This window comes from Nyctibius grandis, chromosome 4, assembly GCF_013368605.1.
Source record: "Nyctibius grandis isolate bNycGra1 chromosome 4, bNycGra1.pri, whole genome shotgun sequence".
NCBI lineage: Eukaryota > Metazoa > Chordata > Aves > Nyctibiiformes > Nyctibiidae > Nyctibius > Nyctibius grandis.
This window is the reverse complement of record NC_090661.1, coordinates 548,578-561,865: the sequence shown is the minus strand read 5'-3', so window position 1 is coordinate 561,865 and position 13,288 is coordinate 548,578. Positions and strand designations below refer to the sequence as shown.

At 46.2% G+C, this 13,288-nt stretch overlaps 1 protein-coding gene across 5 annotated transcripts; it reads left to right on the top strand.

Annotated features, from left to right (window-relative positions):
• The first annotated feature begins 260 nt into the window (after positions 1 to 260).
• On the top strand, positions 261 to 10,100 carry RAD51 (RAD51 recombinase). 5 transcript variants are annotated; one of them, XM_068397785.1, is made up of 10 exons: positions 261 to 302; positions 1,838 to 1,950; positions 2,427 to 2,564; positions 3,468 to 3,585; positions 4,136 to 4,227; positions 4,465 to 4,559; positions 7,308 to 7,421; positions 8,517 to 8,646; positions 8,840 to 8,961; positions 9,263 to 10,100. In XM_068397785.1, the coding sequence occupies exons 2-10, from the start codon at positions 1,864 to 1,866 to the stop codon at positions 9,384 to 9,386; spliced, it is 1,020 nt and encodes a 339-aa protein (XP_068253886.1). In that variant the 5' UTR covers positions 261 to 302; positions 1,838 to 1,863; the 3' UTR covers positions 9,387 to 10,100. The 5 variants fall into 5 exon arrangements, with proteins under 5 accessions (XP_068253886.1, XP_068253881.1, XP_068253884.1 ...); XM_068397780.1 differs by lacking the exon at positions 261 to 302 and adding an exon at positions 731 to 816; XM_068397783.1 differs by lacking the exon at positions 261 to 302 and adding an exon at positions 774 to 831.
• Positions 10,101 to 13,288: the final 3,188 nt, after the last annotated feature.

Below are 13,288 nucleotides of genomic sequence, written 5' to 3'. Positions count from 1 at the left end.
TCTTAGAGAGGATACTAGCGAGCAACGCGGCTGCAGCGTCTGTCTCCATGCTTCCTCCTGGCGCTCTGGGAGCCGAGGGGCGCCCGCTCAACCAGTGTCTGCTCTGCAGCGCCACTCCCAGCCGTCCTTTTCCCAGCACCCTCCAAAAGTCTCTGCTTACCACAGTTGTGGAACCGAGGTCGCGGCCGGAGGGACTGATTTCCGATCTGTTGTAACCATCCTCTGCTACCAGTTGAAGAGGAAAACGGGGGCGCGGCTCGCAGGCGCTGGGCGACGGTCCAGAGTAACGACACGATCTCCCTGTGAGTACGGAAGTTCTCCTGTATCACAAGGGTGCGCAGAGGAGATCCAGCCTTTCAGCAGAGCGCACGCTGATCACACACCCGAGCCCACGTTCCCCTTGGTTAAGCCTTGCTGTCCACGCGTCCTGATAGCGCATGATTGGTCTGCAGATTTACATACTCAGAGTTGTAACCACCCTCTCCCCGGACCTCGTTCCACTTACGTGTCTGTTACAACTGCCAAGTTCCTTGTTTTGCACCGCTCAAGGAGAGCCCAAGCTCACTCGCTCTGGGCCTAACTCTTGCTCAAAGCCTGGGGTGCTCAGACCCCACCCTCTGCCTCGCCACCCTTTGCCCCCTCGCGGGCAGAGGGGAGCGGCCCCTTTAAGGCGCCGCCGCCTGGTTGCGCGCGCGCGCGGAGGGGCGGGGCTTTGCGCGCGCGCCGTCACGTGACGCGGTGGCGGGCTCCTCCGAACCGGCGGCGGCTGCGAGCGCAACGGGCCGGGAGCGGCGCCGGGCCCGGCCCCGCCGCGGGGTGAGTGAGCCCGGGGTGAGTGAGCCCGGGCCCCCCCTGCGGCCTCCCCGCTTCTCCTCCGCTTCTCTCCCGCGGGCCTGCGCGCCGGGAGCGGCTGGGCCTGGCGAGCTGCGGGGGAGGCCTCCGGCGGCCTGAGGGACGGGGAGGGCCCCGCCGGGGCCTGTGAGGGGAGATAAATAATGATAATTAGACGAGGTGAGAGGACCCAGCGTGGGAGAAAGGAGGGAGTTATGACCGTGGTGCGTGGAGGAGCGGATGAAGGTCAGGGGGAGCTGCGGGGCCCGTGCGTGCCGTGGGTCTGTGCGGCTGCTCCGGGGGGCTCGGCCCTGGGGCAGGCCCTGGGCCAGCCGGGCTTGTCCGGGAGCGAACCTGCCGCTGCCGTGCTCCCGGGGGACAGCTTGTGTCCGGGGTGCTGTTAGGGGACGCGGTGTCTGGCTCCTGCCAGGCCCCCCCGGTAAAGCCCCCCCGAGGAGTGGGGAAACGGCCTCATTCCCTGCCCGTTCCCTCGGCTGCTCGCACCGCTCCTCTGCCCGGGAAGGTGGCACAGCTGCATGGCAGCGCTGGCGGGGCCCGGAGGGAGGGTCCAAAGCCCCTTTCAGGCTTCCACAGGCACTAGTGGCAGTTGTAGTGGTCGTCAGGGCAGTCTCTTGGGCACAACACAGCCAGAACGTCAGGTAACAGCTTCAAGTAATACATCTGATGTGACCACGTAACTTCTTGCTAAAATGGGATACTGCTTACAGCAAATCAGTTTTGTTACGTTATACTCCTAAATACTGTGGAGCTCTCTATTCAGCCTCATTACTCCTTACCAGGTAACACGAGAGATGTTTGGGTTTGGTTTTTAATGTTTAATACTACACTGGAAAGCACACAAAAGGTATTTCTTACAGCACTTGCACACCATGAGATATGGGAGGGGAGAAAACCATCACATCCTGCTTTGGATGAGCTGTTAATGTATTTTGAAACACTTTGCACATATATCTTGTTTGAATGGAGTTGTCTGGTTTTCTCCTAGTGGGGCTGCCCTGAGCACTCGCCGCCATGGCTATGCAGATGGAGTTCGAAGCAAACGCAGATACGTCAGCAGAGGAGGAGAGCTTTGGCCCACAGCCCATATCTAGGTTAGAGGTAGGTAAGGAGTTAGCTCTAGAGTAAGTTTTCAAGAAATCTGCTGGTCTTTTTCCTCAAACTCGTGTCGCGTCTGAAAATTGTGTCGCTAAATTCTTCCTTGTGTTCTGTCAAAAAAAAACCCAAACAAAACAACGCCAACATGTTAACAGGTATGGTTTATATTGTGTTGCCCTGCTGTGTACCCTTTCCTAACACATATCAGTTACCTCCAGCATCTATTAAACCAGAGAATGATATTTTCTGCCTGTTCTGTGCCATCTCTATAGTAAAGAGCTTGTGCAAACATTACACTGGTAAAAGGATTTTATTTTTTGTGGTTCTTTGTGTATAAGTGAATAGGGAGGTAACCAATATGCTGACTTGTCATAACAGAGTTTGATCTAAACCTGCTGAAGCCAATTGAAGGTATTCAGTGGAAGTTAGATTCAGCTATTTGTGTCTTAGTGTGTCCTTTTTTCTCCCCTCCCTTTCAGCAATGTGGTATAAATGCAAACGATGTGAAGAAATTAGAAGAAGCTGGATTTCACACGGTGGAGGCTGTTGCTTACGCACCAAAGAAGGAGCTGCTAAATATTAAAGGCATCAGCGAAGCCAAAGCTGACAAAATCTTGGTAAGGGTGTTATGGAAAGGCTTTAACCCAAGATGTTCAAGAAGTTTTATTTCTAGTGGCTTAAAGCATTCTGGTGATTTTAAAAGGTCTCCATTAACGATACACTGAGAAGGGCAGTAAAGGTGATTAGAGGTATGACCTGACTTTTGATGAGAAGAGGCAAAAACCACTAGGACCAGCTTCAAAAACCACTAGGACCGTTAGAAAAGTCTGTAAAAATCATGGAAGGTGTGGAGAATGTGCCCAAGATGACTGCTCTTTCTAGCTCAGTATTTTTTATGATAAGCCTAAAGCAAAGGAAGTACTTTTTCATACAGGTTGTAATTGAGTTATGGAACTCCTTGTCCCAAGACACGGTGACCATCTGTAGCATAAATTGGTTTAGAAAGGGGTTAAGTGCAATGTTTGTGGGGTAACAACCAGATGGAGAAGCTCGCTAACTGAACCCAGAGGAACTACTAGGGAGAGGGTCAGTCCCTTGTTCCCTGCTTTGTCACACCCTTTCCCTAAGCATCCACTGCTGGAGGTTGTCAAGACAGAGGATACAGCGTTAGGGATGATGGGACTGGCCCAGTACAGCTGTTCTGCTGGTTTCCTTACGGGTGTTAATTGGGTACCTCAGGTGCACACCCTGGGACCTGGGGGTTGCTTCTGGGATGGAGGGTTGAAGCCTGGGTTGTAATCTCACAGCATTATCACAGATATTGAAGCTTTTTCTTTGATGGGAATTTCAGTTCTTTTCAGAGATACCAGCTAATATATGGTCTATAAAATAAAATGTGTGCATCAGATTATATAGGTGCCTGTCCATCTGACAACATAGAAAATTACAGTATTAATTACTAGAGGGGATAAATGAACGGGATGAACTCTCCTCGCACTGCTTAGTTTGGTTTTCTTTAGGCTGAAGCAGCTAAACTGGTTCCGATGGGTTTCACCACAGCAACAGAATTCCACCAGCGAAGGTCAGAGATCATCCAGATCACCACTGGGTCCAAAGAACTTGATAAACTTCTTCAAGGTGATAATTCTATTTCTCTTTATTGATTAGCCTTTATTATCTGCTTTTTTTTTTTCCTATGAACATGATCCTTGGACAAAAACATGTAAGACACACAAGTTCTGGTTAAACAAAAAAGTTTTGCTCTCTTCTATCACAATTGATTTGCTTTTAAAAGCTGTAGAAATAGTTTTAAAACCTTTTAGTCATGATGCAATACTCAGAGCTGTTCATTTTGGATGTTTCTAGTTATTCTAGTCTATGACTTCTTTCAAGAAAACAAAACCAGGTGTCACCTTCTCCCTGTTCCTACTTAAAATCAAAAAATCAAAACAAGTCATTTTGACTTTTCAGCATCTTCAAAAATACACTTATCTAAACATCTTATCTGCAACATGAACAAAGCTCAGTATAAAAACCAATTTTTCCAGTTAGAGTTTTGAAACTTTTAGCCAAAGTAAGTGTTTAACTGAATTTCTGTAAATGTCATACCTTATACGTGGTCTTTGTTTGAGCTATGTGACCTTTTTTAAATTATTTTTAATTATTATTATTATTATTTTCCATTCAGGAGGAATAGAAACAGGGTCCATAACAGAGTTATTCGGGGAGTTTCGTACTGGAAAAACCCAGTTGTGTCATACCCTGGCAGTAACCTGTCAAGTGAGTAGTCCACTTTACTAAAATGAAGTATATAAACCAGCTCAAAGTTAAGCACCTGTCCTCTTACGTAGGTATCAGAGGTTGAAAACAGGACTCTTTCTTCTCACTTTTCCCAGATAAATGTGATTTCAATCACACTTGGTGTGTTACTGTGTGATACCAGTTGAGGGCGTAAGGCAATAACTGGTTTATTTGTTGATACTTGATTTCACGTTCACTCCTTTGCTTTTCCTTTAGCTCCCCATTGACCGGGGTGGTGGTGAAGGAAAAGCCATGTACATCGACACCGAGGGGACCTTCCGCCCAGAACGTCTCCTTGCTGTGGCTGAAAGGTCTGTACGTACGGCTAGAAGGGGCATTAGTTGAAGAGAGGAGTAATTTACTCATGGGACAACTTAGTTAATAAGGATCCCTGTGTAAATCAGCCTGTCTCCCTAAACTCATGGGGCTGTTGCAGTAAGAACTGTCCCTAAAAAAAAACTAACCAGCCAAAAACCTTTGAGTATTCTAGTTGTCTGTCAGCCTACATGCATGTTGGACCACATATTTCTAGTTTTACTTGGATATGACAGCAGCTAGCATCGTTGTCCCCTGGAATATGATGTCTTCACTTCTGACTAGTGTCTCTTCCAAATTCGATTTTACTGTTAGTGAAATACAAAGATTTTTTTCTTAAATTCTGCCAATAGCATTACCTTGAAGCAAAGGTTCTTTTGTAAAGAGGTTATTGCAACAGCAGCTGGAAAATTTTTGTTAGGAAATATGAGAGCATCCACTGACCAGCTGAAAAGCTGTTTTGTCATCTCCTGCCTCTATCTCAGAATGTGCTGACGTGATTTTTATACCAGTTGGAAAGTAAAAATTAATTACCCAGGTAAAAATTCTGCTGTCTGTCTACACGGAGATTCTGGTTAGACTTAGAAGCCTGAAGTACTGGTTCTGTACCTTAAAAAAAGGAGCTACTTCTTGTCTTGTGATTCTTTAAACTTTCTCAAAATTAAAACTGCTTCTATGGGGCTTAATTCTCTGTGATTGTTGTTTCAATTAAATATCAAGGTATATATGCAGCTTCAGTGAACTTGGCTTGGAGTATTTATCTTGCAGTGCTTATCAATTGCTGAAATTGTGTCAGCTTGAGCAGAAAAGTAGCCCAGCGCTGTGGGAAGGGATGTGAAGGATGTCAGACCTGGCTGGAGTAAGAGGGGGATTTTAGGGACGCAGAACGCAGTTATTCAGATTGGAATTTGGGCCTAAGCTTCAGATTAACACTTTCATTTATATGGTAGTTTAAAAAAATACTTCCACCTAGATACTGATTAGAATTTTCATGTCCATAAGCTGTGTGCTTTCTCCTGGAAGCAGTAAGATGACAGACACTGATAGTTTCTAAGCTGCAAGCCAAAACCCTGCAGCAAGGCTGGGTGGTTTGAATACAGAGGCTCAGGTGTCCTGCAAAGGTAGAATCCATTGGCATGTTTTCTCCTACCCTTTTGCTAGTCTGGTTTAGGTTCGTAGTTTTTCAGGTTGTGTATGTGGGGCTTTTTTACAAGTATTTTTAAAACTTTTCTGCAAATTTCCTAGCTTAAAAAGCAACCATCCTTTTTTTACTGTGCATTTACAGAAGCCAGACTTAACTGCCAAGTGACTGTGTTTCCTTCAAGTACACTTCAAGGCCTGGCCTGTCATTACAGATGTTTTCTCTAGAGTTTCTTTGTTTTTACCCTTCGTCCTTCCTCAGCAGATATTGTTTTCATGAAGTGATTTTTTTTGCCAAGACCCCAGGTGACGTGTTAGGCAAAGCTGCCTTCCTTCTGCTGCAGGCTGGTTTCACAGTATGTCAAAAAGTAAGGTCAAGTTATTGTAAAATAGTAAGCTGAAGATTTGGGTCAGCACTGGATTCGGATGGTTTGTTACTGAAAGGCAAAAAAAAAACTTTTTGGAAGATATTTTACACAGGTCCTAGAGGTTAATTTGACAGATGTTCACTTTGGAAACATCTGGTATTACTATTCCTCTCCTCTCTGTGCTGCTACTCTCTCCCCACAGCTGTTGTGTAATTATCCCTCTGCAAGAAGTAATTTCCCTCACTTTTTTGCTACTGGAAGGGAATGTGCTTCCTAGTCAGCTGTTAACTCTCTTTGGAGACTATTTGATCTAACCCTGCTGGCTTTTCCTGCAGCAAGCAGAGGAGTGCTCCCGTGTTCCCTGTCACCAGTGGATATTTGGCAGCAAACACCTCTCGGGCACTGATGAGAATATGAAATGTGTGCTCTTCAAAGCTGTGCTCAGCCTGGAAGTCTAATTTCTACAGGAATTAGGGAGACATTAGGTGTCCAGCTGTGAAGAGCAGAGTACTGAAATCATAAAGATACTTTAATTCATGTTCTTAACCTGATGTATTTTGGTATGACTTGCATCTTTCATACTGATGAAAGTCAAGTTCAGCTGTGCCAGTGTCATTAGAGTGTAAAACTCTCTTGTTGGAAGTGGTGGCCCTTCACCAGAGAACCCTCTTTGACCTGGCTCTTCAGGTAGAATCTAAAAAATCACTTCTGTGACAACAGAAAAGTTTTGCACCCTCCTCCCAGGACGTCTTATCAACTGAACGTGCACTTCTGTCCATTGATGTGCTTCAGCTGGTTCTCCAATAATAAGGGATTTCTCAAAGTGCCTTATAAATAATTTAAATGCAAGATGTTGAATGAAACTATCCTGGGGTTTTTTTTTGGTAGCAAAATGCTGTCAGAGGTATTGCAGGTGGAAGGCTGTTTATCATGTTTATTAGCAATGTGTTGCTTTCAGAATGTGCTGCTCCAGGATGGTAGCTTTTATTTCGAGGAAAATATCTGGTGTTCTACTTTACTGTTGTTCCTAGGCAGGAAAATATATTTAAAAATGGTTTCAAATCATTCCATTCTCTTTTCATCACTAAGTTGTGCTGCATTTTTTGCTGTCTGTTTTTATCTCCAAGGCTCTCCCAGGAATGTGAATTTTTATTCTATAGGTAATCCAGCTAGATAACCCCTGTTGATGAAGCTGTCACTTACAGATTTGTATTTTTCTTTCCCTGATCTCTCCAGGTATGGCCTGTCTGGCAGCGATGTCCTAGATAACGTGGCCTATGCTCGAGGTTTTAACACGGATCATCAGACCCAGCTCCTGTACCAGGCGTCTGCAATGATGGCTGAGTCACGGTAATGAGGCTTAGATGGAGTGATTTTTCTGCCAATATATTTATATCACTTTATATTCACATTATAAAGCTACCTGTAGGTGATGAACAAGTGCAAGAGAAGGAGAGCTACAAAACTGTGAAATGTCAAAGTAAATGTTTACTTCCAAAGTTAACTTTTTTGCTTTCTTCAGTGCTTGGCTCCATGAGATCAGGTTCTGTTATTCCCAAACTGGATAAAATAGCGATAGGAGAAGAGGACACAGCCTCAAGCTTGGCCAGGGGAGGGTCAGGTTGGACATTAGGAAGCATTTCTTCTCAGCAAGGGTCATTAGCCATTGGAAGGGGCTGCCCAGGGAGGTGGTGGAGTCACCGTCTCTGGAGGGGTTTAAGAAAAGCCTGGCCATGGCACTTAGTGCCCTGGTCTAGTTGCCATGGTGGTGTCAGGGCAATGGTTGGACTCGATGAGCCCAGAGGGCTCTTCCAACCTCATTCATTCTGTGGATGATGCTGTGGCACATCCAGATATCAAGCTTGGTGTGTCAGCAGTCCCTCTTGCTGTTGACATGTTGGATGGCAGCGACTGACTCGAGCTGCGACAACTGATGTTACTTTACAAAGAACAAGTGCCAGCCTGAGAAACAACTTCAAAGATCAGTTTGGAATTGCTTTCAGAAATAAAGAGTGTTGATTTAGAGCGTGCCAAGCACCGAGGGAGCCTGTGCAGACAGCTTGAGTTTCAAACTTAAGATTTACAGGCCCCTTTAGAGGGAAGGAGGCGGTGGTATGAGGTGTGTGGGAACCTGGCCACGGTGGTGTCAAAACATTACATTCTGGGCTAGTTTATAAGAGTACAATAAATCTAAGTTTTTAATCATGCAGCAGCTTTGGGTTCACTGGGTTTTATTGTGTAGTTAGTGATCTGAACGTTACAGATCCAGTCAGTGTTGTTAAAAATAGTAACTCTGCTAACTGAGGAGAAGACATCCACATCTGTGGATGTTCAGAGGAGCTGACACCCACGTCTGTGCAGCCTGGCAGTTTGCTGGGCACTGCCACACTCCCATGGAGGAGTTCTTCGTGCCTGTTCATGAGACCTTGTCTGTATCCCCCCCAGGTATGCACTGCTGATAGTGGACAGTGCCACGGCCCTGTACCGGACAGACTACTCGGGCAGGGGTGAGCTGTCAGCCAGGCAGATGCATCTGGCCAGATTTCTGCGTATGCTGCTGCGACTGGCAGATGAGGTAAACGAAGCCCTTTGCTTTTCTCTCTAAAGGACTGGTCGGTTTTCTTTCCCTTGTAAAGCTCAGCAGTTTTGTACACGTGGCTTTCTGCCCGCCCAGTGCCTGCTTCTAGGTTGGTTTGAGAGGTTATGGGCAGCAGAGATTCAGATTGTGGAAACCAAATCCATTTTGCTTTGTTGCTTTTCTCCTACAGTTTGGCGTGGCCGTGGTTATCACTAACCAGGTGGTGGCACAAGTAGATGGAGCAGCCATGTTTGCTGCAGATCCCAAAAAACCCATTGGAGGAAATATCATAGCGCATGCTTCCACCACGAGGTGAGAGAACAGGTCATCATTCCGTCAGCCTTGTTTGGGAGGGTTTGTGGAACTGGCTGAGTGCCTTTAATTCTGGGTTTCTACCTGGTCTGTCAAGGGCAAGTCCAGCCTCCTTCTCAACAACCAAGTGCTGTTCTGAGCACTCTTAATCTGCAGTAAAATCAACACAACATTTTCAGATGCTCTCGTGGCTCTGCAGTGCTGTATTCATGTACCAACATAATGTTTTAATGATGATGATAATGATTTACTGACGGTAGAACACACGCCCTTACCTGTTCTGTTTCCTTCTCCCTCTTAGACTGTATCTGCGAAAAGGCCGAGGTGAAACCAGGATATGTAAAATTTATGACTCTCCTTGCCTTCCTGAGGCCGAAGCCATGTTTGCTATTAATGCTGATGGAGTGGGAGATGCTAAAGACTGAGGACTCCGATTCATTTCCCCTGTAACCCAAGAGTAGGTGTCCATAAAAGGCTCCTTTCACCTTACAGATGCTTTCCCAACACAGAAGAACCTGCTGTATTTCAGAGTCCCTCGGGTGGATACACTTTGAGACACATCTGGAGGTGTTTCTTGGAAGAGACCTGCCCTCAGGCTCCAGTCACACGTTAGCCTCACGTGGTTCCTTGAGAACATTTTCAGAGGACCATGTCAGAGGCCTTTGTGTTTTCCTCACAGCTGTTGCTCCAGCTGGATCCTGCCAGTGGACACAGTGCAGTAACATCTGAGAGTATGTGGCTGTAGTTCATAACCTGGTGAATTTGAAGTAGCATCGATGGGTTTGTCAAATAAGAAGAGTGGTGACTCAAATACTTAATGGATTGCCTTAATTATAAAATAAAGCAGAATGGTGTTCCACGTTTGAGGATTGATGACGATCACAATCCATATTCCTTGTGTTAATTTTGGTTTGGGTGCTGCAACCTGTTGTTTTTTTGGGAACTGTTAATTTACATTTCAATGACATTTTTTTGTATTATTTCATTAATTCTCTGTGGAAATCTGCTTTTAATAAAAAGGACCATGAAAATAGTGACGACATCACAGGTTTCTGGGATTCAGCGGGGCGTTAATTCAGACAGAGGCATTTTTTATCTGCAGGTGGGAAGAAGATACATAAATCTTCAACAAATCTCAAGTCTGGATTCTTTTTTTTCCTCCTAATGCTAACAAAATGCATCATCTCCTTGATTTGGGACGTGCAGTGCAACTGTGCTATAAGTGCCCTGTAGGTGTCTGTTAAGAGTTTTTGGGGTTAAAAAGGTTCTTTTATATTATGCACTATTTTTATATAAGCTCTGCTATTGTGAACTGCTCTAAACTTGATTAAAGAGAATAATATCATCGTGGTGGTTGGCAGCAAAAAATATTTTCCTCGTTCTTTTACTCTGGGACAATTTTTCTGGGACAAATAATGAAGAATATGTACAGTGGGATCCAACCATCTCTCACAGGCTGGCAGGTGTGAGCTACATCTATTCAGGTACATAATTACTTGTGCTAGAAACCCCTCCAGAGATGGTGACTCCACCACCTCCCTGGGCAGCCCCTTCCAATGGCTAATGACCCTTGCTGAGAAGAAATGCTTCCTAATGTCCAACCTGACCCTCCCCTGGCCAAGCTTGAGGCTGTGTCCTCTTGTGCACAAAAGGCCATGGCTGTCACCATTGCCTGCAGCTGAATTTCAGGAATCAAAACTCACAAAAAAACATTAACTGGGGGATTAAATTGGGGTTGAACTCAGCAGTATCACTGAGGTTGGAAGAGCCCTCAGGGCTCATCGAGTCCAACCATTGCCCTGACACCACCATGGCAACTAGACCAGGGCACTAAGTGCCACGTCCAGACTTGTCTTAAACGCATTTCCAGTTGCCCCCAGTGTAAAATACAACACTGAAATCTCATTTCAAGTTGCAGATGGGAGTTAAATGATCTGAATATGAACTTCTAATATGCTTAAAAGTTCCACAACGACCCAAAGGTCCCTCACCGCTGTCCTTGAGCTCGGCAGCTTACGGGGTGACACTGACCACTGCCAGGCAAACCAGTTTGTCCCACAGCCCGCAGCACTTCTCTTGGCTGGCTGAAGGGTTTGTAACTTTGGTGGGAGGAAAAAGGGTGAAAAAAAAAACGAGGAACTATTGGATGCTCGTCTCCAAGCTCTGACTCAGCTCAGGCTCTGAGCTCGGGGGGATTTGGGGGAGTTTGGTTTATTTTTTTAAACACAAGAGCCTTTCTCGAAAGATCTTTCTCAAGTTATGACATCCCTGGGGCAGCTGCACAGGCAGGGATTGCCACAGAGGGTTTGAGTTGCTCATGACGATGCTATGAAATGCTAATTAACTAAGCTTATTGTCAACATTGCCCCAATCTCCAGGAGACACAATTAATACTCCTTTAGTAAGCAACTTGCCTGCTGTCTCCTTGAAATACTCTTGATGTTTCCCCAAAAATTTCCTCCTGAGGCAGTGGGATATGACGAGGAATCATATTCACTTTTAAATTCACAAGTGGGGCAGTGTGTGTGTTTCCCAACCACGCTCTGTGGGAGCCTTGAAAATACACCAACCTACTGTGTGACCACGGAGCTTCCCCGGCGCGTGGATTTAATCCCAGGGAGGAATCTTTGCTAACGGTCACAGCCTGGCCCCAAAACAACCAGCTCTCTGCGTGTGGTTTATGTCAGCTTCACTCAATACACCCCCGTGCCTCAGTTTCCCCACTGAGACCTGAGGTTGCAGCATCAGCCTGACACGGTGACCTCGCACAACCCGGGTCCCTCTCGCCAGGGAGGAGAGAAATAACCCCAGGCAGAAGTGCCCGAAGTCTGAGGTAACAGTTAATTTCACTGCATAACTTAATTAAACTACACGAACCTGTACCTGGTTTATCACTGCTCTGCTGAGCTTGGCCAGCAGCGGGTGGCAGTCTTGGCTGGGGTGGTTTTCCTCGTACCATCAGTGTACTCATGCTATCAAAACAGCGTGTTCGTACTCCATCCCTCCTACTCCATCCTTCCTACTCCATCCCTTCTACTCCATCCCTCCTTCTCCATCCTTCCTTCTCCATCCTTCCTACTCCATCCCTCCTTCTCCATCCCTCTTCCATCCCTCCTTCTCCATCCCTCCTTCTCCATTCCTTCTTCTCCATCCCTCCTACTCCATCCTTCCTACTCCGTCCTTCCTACTACATCCCTCTTTCATCCTTTCTTCTCCATCCCTTCTTCTCCATCCTTCCTGGCCCAGACCTTGCTGCTGATGGCGACAAGACCTGAACGGCCAACTGGTGGCCTCCTGCTGTGACTGCTATGTCCATGTACCATCCACCATTTCCCTTCCAGATGGTTCCAGCCTTTATTTTCAGGAGAAGCTTTAAAATCTGAAGTGGTTTCTCTGTGCCGTAGAGCTACATCATCCTTCTCTCCGTCTCGCTCACGTGGGCTGTGTCCTCCTCCAGGAAAGGCAGAAAATGTCTGCGTAACCCAGCTACGATCCGTCGGAGCACTTGGTATTTGTTTGTCCCATCATTAAATAAAGACACAAAGGAAGTTTTAATCACTGTAACCTTGAGAAGAAAAGTAAAACGGAGGGAACGCTGCAGCTTAAATCCAGAATATTTAGAACGTCTTAACCAGGCTGTGGTGTGTCTTCACAAAACAAACTGCAAGGCTAAAAATTCACTTAAAATCATTCATTTTTATTAACCTGGTTGTATCCTACTGCTGCTTAAATTCATCCTGAGGATTTGATTTTTCTTTAGCAGAAGATCATTTGTAAGATGACTTCACTGTACTTGTTTCTTTGTCTGTATTTCGTATAAAATACGATCCTTTAATCACTGGTGGTCCCTCACATCTTTTAAAAACATCTAAATCTGCTGGAAAAAAAGAGAAAAGCACAAGTGTGTGCAAACCCCACCACCACCCCCCAGGGAAAGGCTTTGCTAGGGTGAAAACTCCGAAGTGAAGGTGCCCCTTGGAGCCTGGCGGGTCAGGGCTGCCCAGCTCCAGCCAGTCGCTCATTCCAGCCCCCCCTTCTCCTCACTGGATTTTCATCCTGGTTTATGAAGTGATGGAGAAGTGAATTAATTCCCGTGGAAGCCCACGGCTGCTGGAGGGGAGGCTGGTGCACCCAGGCCCGCAGCAAACCCTTTCAGGACTATTTCAACACCATTTCCAGAGCCTGAACACAGCTGGTTTGTAGATGCTGGCTCCAAGGGACGAGCCACCTCCAGCCTTCGCACAGTTGCTCTGTTGTCACAGCCAGGACTAAGCTTCCAGCTCTGCCTGAGACCTGCTTTTCCTCCCAGCCACAGCCCTTGTTTCAC

Coding starts and splice junctions, on each gene's coding strand:
- RAD51 (XM_068397785.1), top strand. CDS start 1,864: ATGGCTATGCAGATGGAGTTCGAAGCAAACGCAGATACGTCAGCAGAG. Junction 4,228..4,464: donor CCCTGGCAGTAACCTGTCAA/GTGAGTAGTCCA, acceptor CTTTTCCTTTAG/CTCCCCATTGACCGGGGTGG. Junction 8,647..8,839: donor TGCTGCGACTGGCAGATGAG/GTAAACGAAGCC, acceptor TTTCTCCTACAG/TTTGGCGTGGCCGTGGTTAT.